Source organism: Tenebrio molitor, chromosome 4 (genome assembly GCF_963966145.1).
Source record: "Tenebrio molitor chromosome 4, icTenMoli1.1, whole genome shotgun sequence".
Classification (NCBI taxonomy): Eukaryota; Metazoa; Arthropoda; class Insecta; order Coleoptera; family Tenebrionidae; genus Tenebrio; species Tenebrio molitor.
In genome coordinates this window covers 4772500-4795015 of record NC_091049.1, presented here as the reverse complement: position 1 = coordinate 4795015, position 22516 = coordinate 4772500, and the positions used below count along the sequence as shown (strand labels likewise).

Below are 22516 nucleotides of genomic sequence, written 5' to 3'. Positions count from 1 at the left end.
CAGAGGTTTTCTTCTCTAGTCCCGTGGAATCATACACAAGGAAGCACATGCTGCCTGCCTGTTAAATTATCACATCCTCTTAAAGTGCTCGATTTGACAGTGTCCCACCCGCGAGGTCTTTACCGAGGGCGGCAGCAACTTTAGCCCGAAAAACTCTTAAGTCATAACAGAGTTCAGTGTTTTTTGCGTTGCAGACGACCAAGACCGTTCTTTGCTCTGAACAGAAGCTCCCTTGTGGACCTCTACATCTTGGACAGCTCTGCTCCGGAATGCTCCCCAGTGTGGACAAGTCGGACGGACGGAAGAGGAAAAGTGAAGGAGCATCCATCCATACGTGCTCCAGAAATTCTTCAGGGTTCGGGATATAGTAGCAAATGTTTCGAAGATTTCAATTCGTCATCTGTCACAACAAATATTATGTTTATGCAATATTACGCAAGCATTTGCATCTTTATTTCGATCGAGCCAAACACAATGTTGACAATTCTGTGAATGGTTCTTCAGCACACCATAATAAAGGCGATTTTCTAAAATTAATTTTTTGTACTGACGAGGCATGGTTTTCTTTTATGACGATTTGCTACTTCTCAGAATATGAGAATTCGGAGCAACGTTTTGTCATAGTCATTGTAATAAAAATGCGATACCTAACAAGATTCTTATCTCTCTATCTTCACAGATACTTCAGTTTGTCTAGTGACTCTAAAGTCAGAATTTGATAAGAAGAAAACTTATTTTACGTATGCTTTCTTAGATGCAAATAAAACAAGAAGCAAATTTTGACAGTCCTCAAGTTTCTTCTGAAGAATCTCGGGACAAGTAAAACACACTTTAGATAGCGAACATCGTTGGAGATCTGATTTATTCTTCTGAAATGTCTTAGACAATAAATATGCTAGAAGCGTGGTGGATGGCGATAAATCAAATTGGACTGAGATTTGGAGGTTCCCAATAATAATTTTTTAGAACAATTTAATTTTTATTTTTCTACTTTTAGATTTTCTGAACATCCAACCAGATCGTCTCCTTCGCAGCCAAAACGAAAGAACTCGCCTTTATCTTCACAGGTTCTTCAGTTTTTCCACTGACACCAAATTCATAATTCCGCAACAGCCAGACTAGACCTGCTTTGATTTGCATCCGCGCAAAACTCATTCCTGGAAAAACCCTAATTATTCTCTTGTACCCCCAACAACGCCCCCTCTCACCTATGCAGTACCTGGGCCCTTCCCCAAACGGAATAAACGAGTACCTAGATCTCAAAGTCTTGTTCGTTTGGTTGAAACGCTCTGGATCGAATTCTTCAGGATTCGGGTAGTACTCTTGGTCGTAATGTATTCCAAGAATGGGTACCGCGACTGCTGTACCTTCCTCAACAACGAAATTTGTGTCTGGAAGATTGCAGTCTTTGGTACACTCCCTTACAGTCAACGGTGCCGGAGGGTACTTGCGAAGTGTTTCGTTGACCACCTGGTCTAGGTACTCCATGTCTTGGATGGCGTCGTAGGTCAAGTTGTTCTGATGTTTGGATAGAACTTCAGTGATCTCATTTCTAAGTTTTTCCTGTATGTCAGGGTTTTTCGAGAGTTCGTACAATGCAAAAGTCATGCAAGAAGCGGTGGAGTCGAATCCTGCCACAAAGAAGACGTAGCATTGGGCAGTGATTTCTTCAAGAGTTAGACTCTTGTCGCCGGTTGGGTCATCGTACTTCAAGTCGATCAAGAACTGTAGGAGGTCGTTGCGTCTCACATTATTCTCCTCTCTGAAAGTAACTACTCTTGTGACCACATCACTGAAGAACTTTGATATGTCTTCGGCAATTAGCTTCAATCCCAAGATTCTGGCCAGAGTGGGGAAACTCATGGCAAACATAGTCTTCAATTGGATAAATCTTGTCACAAGCACAGATCTTAGTCCGAAGGTTCTGAAAGGCGAATCTTCACTTTTGAAAGAGTCGCAATCTAGACCAAACGCACAAGACCCGTAAACATCAATAGTGAAGCTTTCCGCAACATGCCTTATATCAACAGCTTGTCCACTTTTACTGTCCACATTTTTGAGCAAATTATCTTCACAAGTGAGCATCGTCGAGAACATTGTCTTCAGTTTGTGGGGACTGAACGACGGACTTATTTTCTTCCGCAAATTTTTCCATTTCGGGCCACTGATTGCGACAAGATTCGCACCTAAAGGATCAGCTTCTTCGTTGTAGTAAACACCTCGACTAGAAAAGTGGTTGAAGTGTGTGGTCATCACGTGTCTGACCAAATCCAAGTCCACAATTAGATGAATCGGTTGAAGAAAGATGAAGATGCCACCGTGTTTCAAACCTCTGCTCTTCAATTCCTCATAATTTTGCTTCATCTTAAATCCCACTTGTTCTTCATCTTGGAAGGGACTTACACTGTTGCCGTATGGAATTTTCGGACGTAGGTACGGTACTTTTCGCTTTTCCCAGTAGAAGTAGGTCCATTTGTAATATCCGAAGAAGACAGCGACAAGTACTAGCGCGATGCTGATCGTATTGTTCAGAAAGGAGTAGCAAGAGAGGAACATTGCTGGATAGTACTGCAGAAAAGACCAACGCGCTGTATTTTATACAATACACATAATGATAATTAGGTACCATATCTAGGAATAACCATAAATAATAATAATGACTGTAAATTAAAACGTAGAGACCTAATGGTTTCTACCTTTTAATTATTATTATTTATGGTTATTACTAGATATGGTAATTATCATTATGTGCATTCTATAAAATACGCAGGGCGTTGGTCTTCTCTAAAGCGATAATATTATCGGTACTGCAACTTTGTAAAACAAGTCATAAAATGTAACAAATGTGATCAAAGTCAAATTTGAAGTATGAATCAGAAATCGCGTTTTCAGCATTGAACAATCATCAATTTACAATTTTGACATTGTTTTTACCAGACTTAAGATGTATTGATTTTACCTAGAATCTCAAATAAATACAATTAATTTAGCGAGTACCGTAGATGCGTGGCAAACACGTCTGGTTTACATTCAAGAGGTTCGGGGTTCAAATCCCTGGTTGGACTGTAGTTAGAAAAGGTTTTTTTCAGAGGTTTTCCTCATCTAGTCATGTAAACTCATATAAAGGAAGCGCATGCTGCTACAGTGACATATCCTCTGACAAGCACTCGACTTTGACAGTGTCCCATCCGCAGGAGACTTCTCTTAGCGAGGGCCCCACCCACACTGTGGATCCGGAAAAAGGACAGTTAAAGCTTTAGAAGCTTATTTAGGATGAAACATCTACTCAAATTGTGTGTACCCCAGGATTCCTCTTTGTGCCCTTTACTTTGTTCAATTTGAGAAAAAAATTAACTGGTTTGAAAGTATTTTACTAAAACATTTAATAAAACAATTATATTTTTTCCGCATCCAGCCAAATCTCCCCTTCCGCAGTCGGTATAAACGACTTCACTTTCATTTTGAGTGGCTCTATGGTCTTCTTGTTCACCGTAAATTTGTAATTCTTGAGGAGCGACGACAGACCCATTTTGGACTGCATCAGACCGAATCTCATCCCTACAAAAGCAAAAATTGAAACAATCAAAAAGTCGGTACTACGTGGTACTACCAATGCACATCCTAGGCCCTTCTCCGAACGGGAGGTGTGCGTAGTGGTGCCTCGAGTTCTTATTCTCTTCGGTGAACCTTTCCGGGTCGAATTTCTCGGGATCGGAGTAGTACTCTTTGTCGTAGTGAATCCCCAGGATTGATATTAAGATGGTGGTACCTTTCTCGATGATGAGGTCTTCACCGGGGATCTTGTAGTCGCGCACGCACTTTCTCGTGAGTAGCGGTACCGCAGGGTACTTCCTCAAGGTCTCGTTGATCACTTGGTCCATATACTTCATCTCTTGGATGGCGTCGTAGGTGATTTTTCCCTCGTGTTTGGCCAAAACTGTATTGACTTCTTCTCGAACCTTGTCTTGTAGCTCCGGGTGCTTGGACAACTCGTACAGAGCAAACGTCATCGTAGTGGAAGAAGTTTCAAAACCTGCTATGAAGAAAACGAAGCTTTGGGCTGCGATTTCTTCAATACTCAGAGTGTTGCCATCGTGTTTGTAGCCTTCGTCCTCCGCAAGTTTATTATTCTTGAGATCGATCAACAACTGGAGAAAGTCCTTGCGGGTGTAATTGTTGTTCTCTCGATAACTGACAGTATCTTTGACTAAATTAATGAAGAATTTGGAGACGTCTTTGGGAGTCTGGACTACTCCCAAATTCTTGGCAGCGTTGGGGAAACTTGATATCAAAGTTATTTTGAGCAAACGGAGTGTATTCAAAGTGAAAACCTTGCGACCGTACTTTCTGAAAGGCGAATTCTCTTCAGCAAACGTGTTGCACTCAAGCCCAAACGCAACAGAACCGATGATGTCAGTAGTGAAGCACCCCAGAGCCTCTTTAATATCAGTTGGGACCTTCGCCACTCTATCATTTTCGATTTTTTGCAACAGATTAGGTTCGCAATCTACCAGAGTCTGGTACATCATCTTCATCTTGCCTGAAGTGAAAGTAGAACTCAACTTGGTTCTCAAATTCCTCCACTTCTGTCCTCCAATAGCGAACAGGTGTGCACTCAATGGGTCAACTTTCTCGTTGTAGTAAAGTCCTCGATCTGTGAAGTACTGGAAGTCTTTGGTCATGATGTTCTTGACGCACTCCAGGTCCAGCGCTAGATAACTAGGCTTCAACAACGAGTACAACCCTCCGTGTTTCCACCCCTTCGCTCTCATCATGTCATAGTGACGTTTCACTCTAATCCCGGCGTTTTCTTTGGGACTGAAGGGATTGTCAGTGTTTCCGAAGGGAATTCGTGGCTCCAAGTAGGGAAAATTTCGGCGGCGCCAGTACTGATAAGTCCATTTGTAGTACGCCACCACAACAGTCAAAATGGCGACGCTTATGGCGACCAAGTCGCCGCCAAGCGACTCGCTGATTAACATTTCTGAAAAAAGTTCTTCTGTAGGGTACTGTTGAAAAGTAACAACTTACTTACTTGGGTCGTTTGGATGAACTGATGATGCTCTTGTGTTTTTATCAAATGCTCCTCATTTATATCTTTGCACGGTCATGGTACGTGTTGCGTCATCTGATAATGATAAAACAATTACATAAACATTGTACAACAGAGAGATAAGAAAAAGTACTTTGGTTGATTAATAAGTAATAACTTAGCGACTCCAATAGATGAAGAATAATTCGCAGCGCGCCACGGTACTTTTAACAAGATGCTTAAACTGGTTGGATAAGTGGTATAATTATTTGATTGTTGTTCCTTTGCTCGTGAGCTCGAAATAAATCTAGTTTCGGTACTTTTTTCCTTTGTTTTGCCCAATGGTACTCTTGCATGTTATGGTTAGGTCATTGTTTTGTTTGTTTTATTGTTTACTTTGAACAAGGCTTCTGACAAGACGAAGAAAAATTGTTGCAAGAAGTACCAAAAGTACCAAAATCAAAATGAGAAGTAAAACAAAGATAATAGATTCTATTCAACATGAATCTAATTTCAGTTTTCGTACTGAACATTCTGAAGGTAGTACTTGAGATCAGTACCGCTCGTTTGTATTGCTAGTTGCCTAACACAGCTCACGTAAAACTACATTCTAAAGTGTAGATTTCTGTCTGCTCCGATGTAGTTTGCCACTTGCCCGATAGGTATTATCTGTAGTAGTTAGTACTGGTTAGTACTCAACATCCATGAATTTGTTTGGGCAAAACCGGTCCATGTTTGTTATGAGATTTTAGTCGAAATGTTTTCTTTCTTACAAAACGTTTATTTTTATTCAAATGAAAGCTAAATTTCATATTCATGGCCGATTCCACAAAAGCTCAATGGGACTGAGATCCGGTTTACGGAATGTTCAGGTCCGTACCACCATTGTAGAGGTGTTTTGTCCATAGAAACAAGCAAGCGAAAATACTGAATTTAGGAAGTATGATCATATCTACGTCCTAGATAAATGAACAGGTAGATTTTTATCCTTGCAAATCACTCTTTTTAATTAAAAACAAGTAAAATACGATGTTTTTCTACACAAGCTTTATCGTACTAAAATCTGGTTTACTAACGAAGCGAAATATGATGAATAAGCTATTGTATCCAGGAAGATTTGTCCTGCTGATACAGTACAGCATTCAATTGTTTTCATCTCGATAAACAAATTGATAAACTGTTGTTTATTAATTGCAATTGATGATTAACTTGTTGCTCTTGTTAACCTATTCCATACAAAATCTACCGGACTGAGATCCGGTCCATGAGATGGTCATTTCCAAACACCAAGACACTCGATTTGCAAAATTTTCAACTCCTGATCTTCATTTCGACGTAACTGCACCCACATCTTCACCTTTCCAGTGATAGTTTTTCCACTACTAACACCCAGTCGAGGTAGTACCAAAGTAGTAGTGTAGATAACAATATTACAAACAGGTTCTAATGTAAATTGACTCACGAGTCAACAAGAGTTATTTACCTTTTGCAAGGTTCTGTTTACAACATCTCTACCGCGTCTGTCAGAGTACTTTTGGTACTGTTTATGGAACAATTGTTTTGGTGAAAAACGTGCCAAAGCTATTCAAAATGTCATTTAAATGTGATTTTGAGAGTGTCAGTGAGATAGCAGTTGAGTGTTTTTTTAACTAATACGATAGTACTAATTGATAAGGTAAACAATTAATAAATAATGCTGTTTAAACAGTAGCAAATAATAATTATTTATTGCTTGTCCAATCTGTGGTTTAGACGGTTTAGCAATTTTTTTCCCAAATCGGTGAAAAATTCCTTGACGTGTTATCAGTAAATTCTCGGTAGTGACGTCAGGTTGATAATTCCTTGCCGATGCCAAAACAAACAGGATGTTCGAAACCCATTTAATTGTCCTTATTGGTTCTTATTATTCTGAGAGTGACGCAAACATTGTTTCCTTATCAGATGAGTTTGAGTTATCACGTCCAAGATATAAAATGGTGTCGGCGTTAAAAGTGACCAAATTCATTGGGTCTTATCGAATTCCAAAACGTTAATGGAAAGATAACGAAATTATTGTCTGAGAAATATCCCCGATAAGATTAGTTCTTGGTGTAAAAGCCAGAGCAGAACCCGTGCAGTGCCACTTGACAGCTCCCGCCAACATGTACGCCTTCTTGTCCTTCTTGGTGAAGCTGCTCTCGGTCGTGGTCTCCCTGGTCGTGGTGGGCGTGACCTACATAAAATGGTCCCATCAGTACTGGTCGCGTCGCAACATCCCTTTCCTACCACCGTCGGTACCTTTCGGCAACCTGCAGAGCCCCCTGAAGAAGACCTACTCGATCGGCTTCCACATCAAGAACATCTACGACGAGGCGAGGAGACGAGGTTTGAAGCACTGCGGTCTCTATTTCTTCGCCAGTCCGGTCTACCTGCTCGTCGACTTGGAGTACCTGAAGAACGTGATGGTCCGCGACTTCCAGCACTTCGTCGATCGCGGCATGTACTACAACGAGAAGAGCGACCCCATCAGCGCCCACCTCTTCGCAATTGGTGGTAATCGCTGGAAGAATCTCCGCACGAAACTCACCCCCACGTTCACTTCCGGTAAGTTGAAGACCATGTTCCCCACGCTCATAGAGTGTGTGGGGTTGTTGCTCAACGCCATGGAGAAGGAGTCGGTGCAGATCGACGTGAAAGAGCTTCTGGGGCGCTTCACCACGGACATCATCGGTTCTTGTGCGTTCGGGCTGGATTGCAACACCATCCAAGACGAAGACTCGCCCTTCAGGATCTACGGCAAGAAAGTCTTCACTTCGACGAGGTTGAGGATGTTAAAGATGACTCTGGCGTCGAGTTTTCCTACTCTCGGGAGACTACTAGGCATCAGACAGGTCTCTAGCGACATTTCGGACTTCTTCACGAAGATAGTCAAAGACACGATAGAGTACCGGGAGAAGAACAACTTCACCAGACCCGACTTCATGCAGTTGTTGATTGATCTGAAGAAAGAGAACGAAAATTACACTCTCAGCATCGACGAAGTCGTCGCCCAAAGCTTCATCTTCTTCTTGGCCGGATTCGAGACTTCGTCCACCACCATGACCTTCACTCTCTACGAGCTGGCCAAAAACGAAGAAATCCAAGAGAAGCTAAGAGACGAGATTTTCACAGTTTTGGACAAGCACAATGGGGAGATCACCTACGAAGGAGTCGCCGAGATGAAGTACCTCAATCAAGTGATCGACGGTAAGTCCTAACCTAGACAGTACCAGAGTACGTGGTTGATTGCGACGTTCTAGAAAGCCTGAGAAAGTACCCACCGATACCTTTCATCACTAGGACCTGCGTCAAAGACTACAACATCCCCGACACCGACGCAGTACTCGAGAAAGGGCGACGAGTGTTGGTACCGATCTTGGGAGTGCACCATGACGAAGAGTACTACCCTGATCCGCACAGGTTTGATCCGGATCGCTTCAATGAAGAAAATAAAAGAGCGAGGAACCAGTACTCGTACATTCCATTCGGAGAGGGTCCAAGAACTTGCATCGGTGAGTACTTGCAGTACCCCAGTATGATTCCATTCTATTTTGTTTTAATTTGCAGGGATGAGATTCGGCTTGATGCAGACTAAAGTGGGGCTGGTTGCTTTGTTGCGAAAGTACCGATTCACAGTCAATCCCAAAACCAGAGACCCTCTGAAGATGTCCTCGAGGTCGTTCATTTTGACCGCTGACGGTGGAATTTGGTTGGACTCTCAGAAGATATAAAGGGTGACGCAATAAGACAGTTTTTGTTGTCATCGGGTGAATTCCACCGGAAATGAAGTGGTTATCGTGTGAAGTGTGATAAAGCGTCTGACAGGGTACTTAAGCTATTGTACCAAGACAGTATTTGGTGACAGTTGTCACACTATGGAGATTCGAGTCGAATTATTTATTTATTATTGTTAAAAGGCCTTTTAAATATTAGTACTAACGTAATTCAATAGTGGTAGTACCTTGTTGCTTAGCCACAACAGCATCGCTTTGTTCTATTTGATATCTATTTTTTTTTACCTGTAAACATACGAGTAGATATATTATTGATAAATGACTTGCAACCATTTAAAGTTTTTGTAAGTTTTTAAGTACTTGTGGAACTAGTACTTTTAAATGTGATTACACTAAAATAAGATCACTTGTTTTTATCTCAGTCATTACCTTTGGAATCCGCCGAATGAAGTGGAAACGATTAATAACAATAGCAGTACTTCTCTAAAGTACTGAACAATTAAAATATTTATTATGGTACCGCAGAATCAGATTGCTGTGGCTTTAAGACTCTTATCAAGTTTTTCTTATCTCAGTTTGATGTTATCAAGGAGTTGAGTAGAAATTTCTCCAGAATGACTCATTTGGACTTTGTCTCGTAACTCTAAAATTTCCACATCATTTCCTTCAATTGCAAAAATGAACTCATCCATTTTGTATTATTTATTTACAAATTTGCGAAATCAAATGGAGACAATGGCGAGTGATATCTCATAAATCGGTATTTCTTCTTGGAAACTGTTTTTTCTTATCAAAATAAATCTTTTTTCCTACAGATAGCAAAATGTGGCGTGTGTCACAATTCCGCAGTGATTTGATCTAAAAATTTTGCAATCGAAACCAGATCCAGATACATTTTTAATTCTATTTGTCAAATGCAGTAAGATTACTTATATTATTTTATTATTCTTAAAGCTATGATTTATAAAATAAAACAATAACAATGTCAACGTCCAACAAGATTTTCTTCTTCAAGGTTTGAACAGAAAACTTTGTCTCTATCTTCCTAAGTACTTCAGGTGTTCAACTGACACTAAACTCTTAGTTCGACAAGAGCGAGACTAAACCAACTTTGATCTGCACCCTTTCTCTTTTCCTCTTTCTTCTCCAGAAGGAATAAACAAGTAACAATGTCTAGATTTCCTGTGAGTCTCTTTGAATTTTTCTGAATTTGGGTAGTACTCTTGGTCGTAGTGAATCTTAAGAATGAGTACTGGTACCATTGTATCTTTTTCAACAGCGAAATGTGCTTGGTGCACTTCCTTGAAGCCAATAGGACGTGCAAAGATACATGCGGAGTGCCCCTTTGAGCACTTGGTCTAGGTACTCCATCTCTGACGTCGTATCAGATTCTTCTTCTTCAGCGATCTCGTTTCCAAGCTTTTGTTGTAGATTAGGTGTTTTAGAGAGTCTAAGAATCATACAAGAAACGATGGGTTGGAAACCCGCTGCGAAGCAGCGGAGTCAAAAGTTACACTTTTGACTCCGGTTGGGTCTTCGTACTTCAAGCCATCAGCAATTGCAAGAGTCACTTTTTTGTCTCTGTGTAAGTGACTACGTTTTTGACCACATCAATGAAGAAATTTGATAGGTCTTCGGGAGTAAGCTTCGATGCCAAAATGCTGGACAGGTTCGGCAAACGCATCACAAACATAATCTTCAATAGAAGAATCTTGGTGCGAGGATAGATTTTCGCCGAAAGCTTCTAAAATGCGAATACTCACCGATAGTGAAGAGTGAAGATTTCCACAATGTTCCTAAAAGAATAGCTTGTCCACATTACTTTCGACTCTTTCTAGGAAATTATCTTCACAACTGAGCAGTGTTGAGACAATCTGTTGGGACTGAAGGGCGGAGTCACTTTCTTCCTTTCCTATTTGGGTCACTGTAGTGGTGACGTATCAAAACAAATCCAAGCCCTCAAACGTATGGATTCTTTTCTGCTCTTCATTTCTTCATTATTTGCTTCATTTAAACTTCTCCATTTTCAGACATGGGATCGGTACTTTTCACACAAGTAAGAGACAAAGATCCTTGTGGAGCAGTACTGCGAGTACGACCGCTTCACTGTAGTTTGCTGGATTATTTCCATCATTAGTTGACAAATTGTGAAGTATAATAACTACAATTTAAAACATTATGTCCATTTTGTGCCACTGTTGCGTGTATATGAGTGGCAATTATTTACGCTGTACTGCAAAGTACCGGCACTGTAAACTTGACGCAAAAAATAATGAATGGTTTTTAAATCCAACAGGAAAGAATGAAGCAACAGAGACTTTTTCAGGTAAACCAGATTTGTGACCGGTGGGTTTGATATACAGGGTGTCTCAAAATTCGCGAATTCCGAATTCAGAGCGTTGTAGGGGATCACTTCAGTAGTCCAAATATGGAAATTAAAAAAAATCGGGAAAAATGGAACGGCAACGTAGGTAATATTTTGTGACTGTGGATAGAAAGGCTGCTATGTATTGAACAAAATTAAAGTGCTTATATCTTCTTCAGGAAGAGCGATTTTTTTTTCCAAAGTATTTTTCGAGCTCCTCTGGGTCCTTCCCTACCACGCTCGGAATTCGGAATTCGCGAATTTTGAGACACCCTGTAGAATGTCAAATAAGAATTTTATAGATTTTCTTGAGCCAATTAGCAAAAATGTGGAAACTTTAGGCGTTGGAAGCTTGTGAAAAAAATTTAAGCGGGTTGTGTTGACCCCATGACACTACTTTGCGTCCTCTACTTTTATTTCCACCAAAAATGTCATCTGAATTTATTATTAAAACAAATAAAAAACAAGAGAATTAATATAATTAAGGTTTTTAGAAAATTTGCGACATGCTCATATCCAAGGAATTGTTTGTTGAAAAAAATTGCGCAAAAAACAAATTAAAAGAACAATAAAAGTACATCGTAGATTACATTAAATTATGTAAACAAATTTATCGCAGGATATCAAACATTTTGGTACCTTTTTCTTCAAATATAAACAACCTGCATTAAAAAAAATAATTAAAAATAGCAAGAAGCCTCGTAGAATGACAAATATAAAACATATTTTTCCTTATTGCCACTACAACGTCACACTAATTTTTTATTAAGGATTATGTCGTAAAGCTCTTAAGATAAATGCAATCTTAGTTTACATTCTCAAAAAAAACTTCATTTGGAATTTCCAGTTTTATTCAGTTATCTCGATAATTCCGACCGTCTTAAGCAGATTATTATTGATGATAACATGGCGGAAGCATTATTGCTTTTATCAGTACAAAAAGTAAATATTTTTAAACTGTTTTGAAACAACTGAATGAATTAGAAGAGAAATGTTCCAAAACTATTTTGTATCTTTGGACAACTTCCCTTTGGTCCAAAACTGTAGCGGTCATGGATTTTCTCATGGGCTATGAGTCATATCTGCGCAAACGACGAATATCGGTGTCAGGCGCTACAAACCGACCGGAAAACATCGTCATTCATAACGTTAGTGTCGTCTCTCTCCCGTCCATTTGCATCTAAAGTAGTCGACGTTTTCAGTTTTCATTTACAAATTTGTCACTGGTTTATTGCTCCGCCTTCGCGCAGATATTTCCAAGGTCACAGCCCATGAGAGAATCCAACATCTCTACCAGTAGTCATTTTGCAAAACGACTTCACTTTGCATTTTTATTTACAAATAACAACCTAGTAACCTTGTTTTGACCGAATTGAGTCAAACAATTTCTGCCAACATCATTTCAAGAGATATTTTTTTAATTGCAATGCACTGCTGATAGAAATTATCATTACTTTTTATAAACTAGGCAAAAATGAATAGGGAATTTTCCCTTTTTTGAATTTTTTATAAATACAGTTTAAAATTTGTAATGAAATGTGTTAGAAATGTATAAATATACATATTAAATGTAATGTTTCAAGTATTTGTTACATTTTAAATTTATCTAGTGTTTAAGAATACGTGGGAGGATTGGGACAATTACTTTGCTTTCCAAGAAAAATTGTGGAATTCCCTATTCATTTTTGCCTAGTTTATTTCCTTTTTAAATTAAACCGATAAAGTGACCTCCACGGCACTATTTGCTTTAAAAATGCAACAATAATTATGTGCTATCTGGTAAGTCCAAAACTAGAGTCTCCACATTCAAATCTAGTGACTTTAGCTTCCCTCGTCCATATTCGTATATTTTTGGAATTCAAATATGTATCTCGGTTTCGCGAAACCAGGCTTCATCAGTAAAAAAAAAATTGTTTGGTGTTGCGTCATTCTTATGCAGCGCGTTTAAAAAACATTCACAAAACTGACGCCTTTGTGGGGGGTCTTAAGCTATCAGTTCAGGAAGAGAAGTCAAGGATATAAATGTAAATCCTTTGTTAATATCGTACGATACGTTACTACAGAAAGATTTACTTTTTGGTACAAAACACCAAAGAAAGTTACCCTTATGGCCGTTGCGAAAACGAATTTCTATCATAAACGTTTTTTGCTCAGTTGAGTTTTAGTTTTCAAAAATCGTGTTTTTATGAAAAAGCGTCACAGGATCAAAGACGATTACATAAAATTTGAGGTTAAACTGATCACACACACAATAATAATAACATGAATTAATTTAAAGTTAGTAAATTGTGTTTGTTTTGGTGATTTAGTTTCAAAATAAGATACTGAGCTATTTTTAGCTTCTCTGATAAACAAGTTTACTTAAATTTGTTTGCACTGCAAATAACTAACTTCCAATTGTTTTTATTTGTGACCTGATCTTTATCACACTTCTTGTTTTTGAAAATCTTTATCAAAAATATTTATGTCAGATGTTATCTCGGTTGTAATTCCAAATCAAATTTTTTTCCCAAAGCCTTTGAAGTAACTCTGACCGAAGACACAGTATCGATGTTTTGTATCTTCTTTTTCTACATTTATCAGAATAGCAACAATAAAAAAAACTCCATAGCAGTTGCAAACAGTGTCAATTATTGACCTGAAGAGATAAGTTGATGCAACTGGACTGCACAGTCTGTTAATGGTCCTTGCACAACATGGGTGTCCTCATCCAAGACTCTTGGTTCGAAATCTTGCTCATCTTCAGTGTGGTCATCGCCGGACTAACCAATTACTTCCACAACTGTTACCAGTACTGGACCAGGAAGGGTGTCGCCACCATCACTCCTCGCTTCCCTTGGGGCAACGCCAACACGTTTTTGCCGCAAGGTTTAGTGATCGGCACCCTCTCCAAGAAGTTCTACGATGAATTCAAGCAAAAGGGACTGAAGTTTGGAGGTGTGTACATCTTGACTCGACCCAATCTCTTATTGGTCGATCCGGAGTACATCAAAGATGTCATCAACAAAGACTTCAACAGTTTTGGAGAACGGGGAGTGTACCACAACGCCAAAGACGACTCTCTTAGTGTCAACCTCTTCACTATGGACTACCAAGAGTGGAGGAATCTTCGGATTAAACTCACCTCCACGTTCACGTCGGGCAAGATAAAGATCATGTTCCAGTCGGTGGTGCGGTGTAGTGACTACATGGTACAAGCAATGGAGACAAGTTTGGGCGAAGATTTGGACATCAAAGAGGTCGCCAGTCGGTTCTCGATCGACGTCATCGGTTCTTGCATCTTCGGCATCGAGTGCAACAGTTTCCAGTCCCCAGATGCCGAGTTTCCAAGAATGGGGAAGAGAATCTTCGATTTTGACTCTTGGAGGTCCTTCAAAGTGATCTTCTCGATGACCCACCCGCGACTGTCGAGGTATCTGGGCGTGACTGTGAACAACCACGACGTCCAACTCTTCTTCAGGAGAATCGTCAAAGACACAGTGATAGCGCGGGAAGAAAACGGTGTCACACGTTCAGACTTCTTGCAGATTTTGATGAACATGAGGAAGTCGACGTATCTGACTCTGGACGAGATAGCGGCGCAAGCTTTTGTTTTCTTCACTGGCGGGTTCGAGTCCACTTCTTTGACCGTCACCTCAGCACTCTACGAACTAGCCAAGAATCCAGAAATGCAAGACAAGCTGAGAGCTGAAATTTTGGACAAGTGTGGAGGTGAAGAGATGACCTACGAGAGTCTCTCAGAGATGAAGTATTTGGCGCAAGTGCTTGAAGGTGAGTCTCAATTCGCGTTAACCCTTCACTGGTTCTGTTCCTTGTAGAGACGCTGAGGAAGTACCCACCAGTACCTACCTTAACTCGCCGCTGCACCAAAGACTACACTCTCAGAGGAACTGATGTGGTGGCCGAGAAAGGGACTCAGGTTTACGTCTCGATTCTTGGCATGCACAGAGACCCGGAGTACTACCCCGACCCGGAGAAATTCGATCCGGAGAGGTTCAACGACGACAACAAGAAGAGCAGACTGTCTTTCACGTACTTGCCTTTTGGAGATGGCCCCAGGAACTGCATAGGTTTGTTGGGGAAGTTTCGGAACCACTCAACTGAGCAGAAACTTGCAGGTGTTCGTTTTGGAGCGATGCAAACCAAAATCGGAATCGCCACCATCGTCAAGAACTTCCGAGTGAGCGTCTGCCCCAAGACCAAGCCCATCGAGTTCAACCCCTACAGTTTTCTCCTGAAGACTGTCAACAAAGTTTATCTGAAGGCTGAAAGAGTATCATAAAAGACGTAACCTCTACTCTTCACTAGGTCAGCTTCTAGTATGAATGGTCTTATCATGAAGGTTACTATTTTTTGCGATCTGTTTAGAATCCATAACAACTTTATCATCATGTTTTCAAAACACTCGGTTTTTTATTTGTTTTGCTTGAATTCGTAAATAAATAGTCACAGTAGATTTGATTTGTGTTGACGCAACAGAAGATTATCTCTAGGAAGATGACACTTGACATGGTTTTGCAACATTGTGTCACAATTTGCACACGCAAATGTGGCCCCTCAAGCCCAAGAAACTCCGGAACTGTAACCATTGGAGTTAGCTTGGTCACAAAATCGATACCACCAAATTCGTGCTTCCTCTAGTTGAGGTAGTACTAGCGTTGTCCAACAGAAGATACTCTTCTTTTAGTTTTAGTAGGTGTTAAAAAAGTGTCCATTTGGAGGGGATTTTACAAAAGAACTACTCCTTGTGTGACCACTTGATCAAAAATAAAATAATTTATTGTGCTTCAGAAATACATTTATTCATTTGCAAATGAGTCTACAACCTTTCCAAATCACAACCACCCCATTTCAGGTTCTTCCTTTTTCTTTGCCGTATCCACAGATGCTTCTGTTCTTCTTTCTGAACGTGTTGGTCACCTCCAAAGAATAAAAATGGTGCTAAATAAAATATAAACAGTGAGAAGATGAAGTAGTGATGAACGCGTGAAGATTATTCTCCCACCCTTTCTGCCCTCAAATAAACTTCGTTGGTACTCTTCAGAAGAAAGGTGTAGGGATCAAACTGTATCGGTTTCGTAGCGGGACTAACAGACAATTTGAAATTCTTGACGACAGTAGCGATTCCAATCTTCGATTGCATCATCCCAAAACGAAGACCTGCAAGAGAATCTAGAAGTTACCGTTTCGACAGTGGTACCAACACACCTATGCAATTCCTGGGACCGTCCCCAAAGGGTAAATGGGTGAAAGAGTGTCTTTGTTGCTTGTTCTGTTCGTTGAATCTCTCCGGATCGAAGGTTTCTGGTTCGGGATAATGCTCCGGGTCCATGTGGAGACCTAGCGTCGAGATCAGTACCGGAGTACCTTTTTCTATGACTACGCCGGTGTCTCGGAGGGTGTAGTCTTTGACGCATCGCCGATTGAGGGTCACCAGAGGAGGGTACATCCTCAGAGTCTCTAAAGAACAAACAATATTGTTCCAAAAAAAATTCCCCAAAAAGTACTCACCGTTGAACACTTGGTCCAAGTACTTCATCTCCCCGAGACTCTCGTAAGTGATTTGACCGTCAGACTTGTCCAACAATTGGCAAATCTCTTCTCGGAGCTTCTTCTGGACGTCCGGATGTCTGGCGAGTTCGTACAGTCCAAAATTCATCGCTGTGGAGCTCGTTTCGAAGCCAGCAATAAAAAATAGAAACACTTGAGCCGCAATATCGTCCAGATTGAACCCCGTGGACTCTCTCATGTCGATCAAGATCTGCAGGAAGTCGTTGCGTCTGATTCCCTTCACCTCTCGCATCTTCACAGTTTCGGCGACAATCCTCGTGAAGAACTCTTGTATGTCGTGGTTGTTCACGCTCAGATTCATCCGTTTCGACAGGGTTGGAAGGTTCATCAGGAAGAAAGCTCTAATAGATCTCCACAAGTCATAGTAGAAGATTCTCTTCCCCATCTTGCGGAACTCGGCATCTGGGTATTTGAAGCTGTTGCACTCGATACCAAACGCACAAGTACCGATTACATCCGTGGTAAACTTCCCCAACATTTCTTTGATGTTTATGTCTGCGCCTCGTTGAGAGTCGATGGCGTCTTTCATGTACTCGCAACACTGCACCACTGTGTGGAACATCGTCTTCATCTTGCCTGAGGTGAAGGTCGGGGTGAGCTTCACTCGCAGATTCTTCCAGGCGAGGCCGTCGATGGCGAAGAGGTGGGCGCTGATCGGGTCGTCTTTCTCGTTGTAGTACGTCCCTCGATCGACAAAGTGTTGGAAGTCTTTGCACAAGATGTCTTTGATGTACTCCGGGTCCACCACCACGAGATTTGGTTCAGTGACTAGATACACACCCCCGAATTTGTGGCCGTTGCGTTTCAGTTCGTCGTAGAACTTCTTACTGAGGGTGCCGACTGAGAACCCTTTGGGGAGTATAATGTTGGTGTTGCCCAATGGAAATCGAGGTGGAATCGTGGGGACACCCTTACTCGCCCAGTACTTGTAAGAGGTGCGGAAGTAATTTGTCACAATCACCACAAGAGTTGTTATAATGAGGAGAATCTCCGTCCAGGAGTCTTGTACGAAGACGCCCATCTCGACCGGTCTTGCCGCTTGCACTGACTGACTGGTGGTAAGAAGAGAACTCGTCCGCTCTGCCTCCTATCGGGGTCATGTGTTGTCAACAGAATTTTGCCATTACTTTTAATCTCCAAATTATGGAAACATGATAATGTAAAGACATTTCTGTGATAAGTCAACAAGAATTGCGAAAAGCGAGTCTTATTACCTTGTACACAAATTAGTCTTATTGCAGGTTTTGTGGCCTTCTTGCAGTTATTAACATAAGACTTCATTCAAAAAATCGTTATTGAAATTATTTGTTGTCTTCCGGCTGTTACATAAGAAAGTAATTACTAATTAGATCTGGGGCAGTGGACTATGCGCGATAGTCACCTGTGAGGCTGAAGTGAAGCCTCAAGGTCACGCGCGGCCATTTTTCAAACGGGCAAAGCACTCGTCCAAATAACCTAAAATAAAAAATAAACAAGATTTAATTTTTATTCTTTAGAAATTTAAATTGCTCCACGTTGACAAGGACATATTTAAAATACAGTAGAATTTGAAGGTCCTGAGACTCGTGTCAGTTGCATCAAAAAGTTAAAAGTTTTTTCTTCAGTTGCTGGTGTAAATCTGCAAAAAACTTTGTCTGTGAGGGCAAGCCTTGAAAACCAGAACAAGTGGAAAGGAAGAAATGAAACACAATGAATGTATTTAGGAATGTATTTCATTCTTAAGTATTTTTTAGCTATAAATTAATAAACAAATAATTACCAACATAGAAATATGTTATCTTAAGGTTGGCTACTCTGCGATTTATTTTAATATGCTCAATTAGTTTTAATAAATGGAATTGTTAATTCAGGTAATGATTCCCATAATAATTGTTAATTTTGAATACATGGAAATTGTTAATAATAAATAGTGACATGAGACAAAGACAATTAAATGACATGAAATATAGACAACTAAAAATACATAACAGTAATGATGATGCATATAAATGGAATAATTGAAAAGTAAATGACACAGGGGGCGTAGCTCAGATGGTAGAGCGCTCGCTTAGCATGCGAGAGGTACCGGGATCGATACCCGGCGCCTCCAAGTGTTTTTTTTTCCAATGTATTAATCAAATTTTTATCATTAATATCTTAAATGAAGACAATTGCACATTTACTCTTCATTGCTTCAATCTTCATTACTTTTTTTTTTAAACTGTCACTTTAAATGTTTATCGTCTGGCTTGACATTTTAGTTCACGCCAACTACGATCGGGCATTGTTGTGTTCCAGTCAGCCAAGGTCAGTACTGTCAACCGCACCGCATCCTGCGCGTCTTCCGCCGCGGCCCTTCGGAAGAACGCCGAAAAAGCTTTGGGAGAGAGCGCATGCGCCGCCCCCCGAACTCGAGTCCGCCGTTCCAAGAAGTCTTCAAGTTGAACAGCAACAATGGTCAGTTGCTAGGTTCCCACGGCTGGGAGAACAGTGTCGGCCGCGTTCCACATCAAGAGTGCTGTGTGCAAAACCTAACCTGGATGGGAGATGAGTTAACCATCGGTTCTTGCGGATCTGGACATCCGGAGGCCGAGGTGAGTGTCACTTGTTACGAATAAATCGGCGCCGTTGCGTTGGCAACCGCCAAACAATAACCCCAACCGGAAAGTATCAATCATAGGCGGCCGGGGTGGTGTGACACGTGATGGGAACCGTGACGTCGGAGTTTTTCCCGTGGTTTCGGGTGGTACCGGCGGGTACCCGACGAACAAAAGAACAACGGATTTTTATCGGCCGATCGCCGATATTTTGTTTTAATTGATTGATACTTTCTAATCAGTGTTTTTGTGCGATCATTTGCGCCTGAGATCGCAACGGTCCTGGTAGGCCATGGTGGCCAGATGCCCGCTAGGCAGATGTTTTTGTTTGGGGTTTTTTGCTGTGCACGAGTGGCTGCACTTGTTGAGTTTCACCCCGGCTTCAAAGAGCTTTTGTTCGGCGACGCAATCAACCGAACGGGCTCGTAAAAACATTCCGCTTTAATTGCGGCCCGGAGGAAAAAACGGATCCGGGAAAACGCTCATGGGCCGGTTTACGGCCCCGGAGCCCCCTTCCCAGTTACTTTTTACAACGGATCTAGTCACGTTAGAATTATCCCTGAAGGGAGCCCCTTACTTGTGAATCGCAATTCACAACTTAATTACACGCTCATATTTTGATTAATCGTGTTGGTATCACGACTAATTAGTATGGCATCACTTACCATTCATTTTTCCATACCCGTAATTATGAAAATTGTTATCTCCACGACGTTCGTTAATTTTTGTTTATGTCTTCCATTACAAAAATTCACTTCCATAGCTCACTCGATTGTCGTCTTCAGTGATTCCAATTATTTGTGTCACATTCTTGAAGCTCGACAAATTACAAAACTACTTGCAAATGCAAGATCTAGGCGGCGATGGAATTTGGAACGTCGCCGTTTGATGCTCAATTGTTGTGGTAACTCTCTTACGTCACACGTCAATCAAAAAATGACGACAACAATGACCGTTGCCAGAAATTCAACAGCTGCAGTGAATTCGTGCGTTTAGTAGGCTTTGAATTTTACCAAATGTCAATCAAAATTCAATTGTTCGATTTGAGTTTATTATTTTGTTAGTCACAAATGACAGATTCTAATAACGATAAAATTCAAAAACGTTTGAAAGTTGTTAAATTCCAGACGACATTCATGGCCCACTGTGGTAAAACTGAACCATCTAGTATGTAATTTGACTGTGATTGTTGTTGGCATTTTGACAGCTCTCAAGGTTAAAACTTTGTGGGTCCTTTTGTATCATTTTATGAATCTCGATTGCTCATTTTAATAAACACTTCACGATCAAGGGGGTTCTGACACATTTTGACAGTATGACACTATTAAAAAAATATTTCGTATGTAGCTTACTTGATTGTCCTTCAGCAATGCTAATTATGTCACGTTCCTCAAGCTTGACATGTAACACGAGGTAAAAATACCACACGTTGGCCGTGCATCGTGCAAGTCCTTAGTTGATGCTCCATTGTTGTCTCAATATTGATGCGTCATGTCAGTCACAAAATGACAGATAATACAATTGTGATGACCACAATGACATTTGCAATTGTTTTGACCGCGACTTGGAGGTTTTGGGGCTTTGGGGTTGGTCGAAAGTGACAGTTTTCATATTTTTACTACAGTTATTCATTTGAAAATTGGTAATATGTCAAAAGGCAAATGTTACTGTAACCTGTGAAGAAATTTAAAAAAGTTTGACGGTTACTGGAAAATCTGTAAATTTTGATTGACATTCATGGCCGACCACGATAAAACAAAAGAATATTACTTAATTTGTTTTTACGTTTTTTTTGGCTTTGGTGTCCTTTTGACAATTCAAGGTTAGAACACAAAAAACTTCTTAACTAATGTCAAAGGTACTGCGATCAATTTTGACATTAGTTTGACTTCAGTCGGCCATCTTAAAGTGAATTCATTTAAAAATTGACAAAATTTTTGAAAATCATCCACCACTTGATTTTCATAGTTTATTAGTGTTTATTACACCTGTCACCTGTCATTTGTCGAAACTGACATACCTATCTGGTGCGAACATGGCTCTCGTCAGTTGCGAAACAAACAAAATTTCCTCGGCGAATTTTGACATTTCAATCTAACCGTGATTTAGCGTCTCGTTTTGCAAGTGTCAAGTTTTACAGAAGTTGCTGCTTTTAAAACCGGATGTCGATCCACTTTATTGTCGTATCTTTTAAACGAGTTATAAATGGAAATTAATACGAATCATTTCACACAAATACAAAATGTAGCCTAGAAATATGTAGAATGAAACCAATGAAAAGAATTTGCTGGAATATACCGTCACGTGATCAAAAATCGATAACGTAAGGATCAATAACTTGAAGGAAGTGTAAGATCTAGTCGTAGCTCCGGGGAAAACATTCACTTTTTTCCACACTTTAAATATTCTTAATTGTCAATAATTAATAAAAAAAAAACTGAAGGAATATTCCAACAGCACTGTTAATAGTTGTCGTCATTATTATTATTATTATGTTTACATATCGTCACAGGATTAGTAGTTAGTGCGACTATTAATGTTATTATTACAATTAGGTATGTATCATTATTATTGTAATTATTATTATTATTTTTGCTGGTTTGTTACGCCACTGGACCTCACGTGACACATAATGTCCCCCGAGTCCTCCTGATCCTCCTCCCCCATGATTAAATCGACAAACTAGACATTTACGTTGAGGGATCGCAGTCGCCATGCACGCCATCACGAATTCGGAATCCAGTGGCGTAGGAGGGCTCCGGTCTGCTCCCATCCCCCGCGCTACGGCCGCGATCCCATTGTTCGATTGTTCCCCATCAGGCGGTGACCTTTGCGTTGCGATACGAAATGTCAACTTTTACTTTCCAACCGAGACGACTTAAATACTACTCGGAAATGATCGGTGCATTTGGCTGTAATTGAGGTTAAGTCGTGTCAATTGACGGTCAATCGACGACCAACGGGATCGGAGGTTCGGTGTGCGCTGTATAAATAACGTTTTGCGGTATTCGGGGCCGGCGGCGTTAGAAAATAGCTCGGGGAACTTCAAGGTCACGGCTTGGGAGCAACGTCACGCCGGAGGAAGACTCACCGAAGAAGTGGACACATGGGCTGGGGTGGACGCGTTTTCACGGTTGGTGGCGCAGTTTTCTGAAATTTGACAGGTCGTTTTGACGGACAGGCGCGCCAACCGTCGAAAATGCGCCGCAAAAACAACTGA

General features: G+C 40.7%; 5 protein-coding genes and 1 non-coding gene across 7 annotated transcripts in view; 3 read left to right on the top strand and 3 right to left on the bottom strand.

Annotated features, from left to right (window-relative positions):
* Positions 1–878: 878 nt before the first annotated feature.
* On the bottom strand, positions 879–2878 carry LOC138129372 (probable cytochrome P450 6a23). The gene is made up of 2 exons (XM_069045659.1): positions 1209–2878; positions 879–1157 (listed from the first exon to the last, which is right to left on the bottom strand). The coding sequence occupies exons 1-2, from the start codon at positions 2554–2556 to the stop codon at positions 994–996; spliced, it is 1512 nt and encodes a 503-aa protein (XP_068901760.1). The 5' UTR covers positions 2557–2878; the 3' UTR covers positions 879–993.
* Positions 2879–3355: 477 nt separating this feature from the next.
* On the bottom strand, positions 3356–5145 carry LOC138129371 (cytochrome P450 6A1-like). Its single transcript, XM_069045658.1, has 3 exons — positions 5036–5145; positions 3611–4984; positions 3356–3558 (listed from the first exon to the last, which is right to left on the bottom strand). Exons 2-3 carry the CDS (start codon positions 4980–4982, stop codon positions 3395–3397), a joined length of 1536 nt encoding a protein of 511 aa, XP_068901759.1. The 5' UTR covers positions 4983–4984; positions 5036–5145; the 3' UTR covers positions 3356–3394.
* A 1369-nt stretch (positions 5146–6514) lies between these two features.
* LOC138128236 (uncharacterized) lies at positions 6515–15605 on the top strand. Its single transcript, XM_069044426.1, has 6 exons — positions 6515–8257; positions 8311–8562; positions 8618–8778; positions 13831–14920; positions 14968–15219; positions 15268–15605. The coding sequence occupies exons 1-6, from the start codon at positions 7174–7176 to the stop codon at positions 15429–15431; spliced, it is 3003 nt and encodes a 1000-aa protein (XP_068900527.1). The 5' UTR covers positions 6515–7173; the 3' UTR covers positions 15432–15605.
* Positions 15606–15910: 305 nt separating this feature from the next.
* LOC138129373 (cytochrome P450 6a2-like) lies at positions 15911–17799 on the bottom strand. Its single transcript, XM_069045660.1, has 3 exons — positions 16661–17799; positions 16358–16609; positions 15911–16309 (listed from the first exon to the last, which is right to left on the bottom strand). The coding sequence occupies exons 1-3, from the start codon at positions 17739–17741 to the stop codon at positions 16143–16145; spliced, it is 1500 nt and encodes a 499-aa protein (XP_068901761.1). The 5' UTR covers positions 17742–17799; the 3' UTR covers positions 15911–16142.
* A 937-nt stretch (positions 17800–18736) lies between these two features.
* Positions 18737–18809, top strand: TRNAA-AGC (transfer RNA alanine (anticodon AGC)). The gene has a single exon. It is a non-coding gene; the product is annotated as a tRNA-Ala (tRNA).
* Positions 18810–19107: 298 nt separating this feature from the next.
* Positions 19108–22516, top strand: part of LOC138127814 (uncharacterized) — a 34416-nt gene continuing 31007 nt past the window's right edge. Inside the window, exon 1 of one of the 2 annotated variants that reach the window (XM_069043880.1) lies at positions 19108–19293. The gene's annotated coding sequence lies outside the window, so the exon portion shown is untranslated. The remainder of the gene's footprint in view (positions 19294–22516) is intronic. The other variant, XM_069043877.1, reaches the window with a different exon arrangement.

Bases quoted from the DNA above. Each gene is read 5' to 3' on its own strand.
- LOC138129372 (XM_069045659.1), bottom strand. From the start codon at position 2,556: ATGTTCCTCTCTTGCTACTCCTTTCTGAACAATACGATCAGCATCGCG. The intron at 1,158-1,208 runs GTGAGAGGGGGC...GGGTTTTTCCAG, and splicing joins AGGGCCCAGGTACTGCATAG to GAATGAGTTTTGCGCGGATG.
- LOC138129371 (XM_069045658.1), bottom strand. From the start codon at position 4,982: ATGTTAATCAGCGAGTCGCTTGGCGGCGACTTGGTCGCCATAAGCGTC. The intron at 3,559-3,610 runs GTAGTACCACGT...TTGCTTTTGTAG, and splicing joins AGGGCCTAGGATGTGCATTG to GGATGAGATTCGGTCTGATG.
- LOC138128236 (XM_069044426.1), top strand. From the start codon at position 7,174: ATGTACGCCTTCTTGTCCTTCTTGGTGAAGCTGCTCTCGGTCGTGGTC. The intron at 8,779-13,830 runs TAAAGGGTGACG...ACAGTCTGTTAA, and splicing joins GGTTGGACTCTCAGAAGATA to TGGTCCTTGCACAACATGGG. The intron at 14,921-14,967 runs GTGAGTCTCAAT...TGTTCCTTGTAG, and splicing joins TTTGGCGCAAGTGCTTGAAG to AGACGCTGAGGAAGTACCCA.
- LOC138129373 (XM_069045660.1), bottom strand. From the start codon at position 17,741: ATGGGCGTCTTCGTACAAGACTCCTGGACGGAGATTCTCCTCATTATA. The intron at 16,610-16,660 runs GTGAGTACTTTT...TTTGTTCTTTAG, and splicing joins CTTGGACCAAGTGTTCAACG to AGACTCTGAGGATGTACCCT. The intron at 16,310-16,357 runs GTGTGTTGGTAC...ATTCTCTTGCAG, and splicing joins CGGTCCCAGGAATTGCATAG to GTCTTCGTTTTGGGATGATG.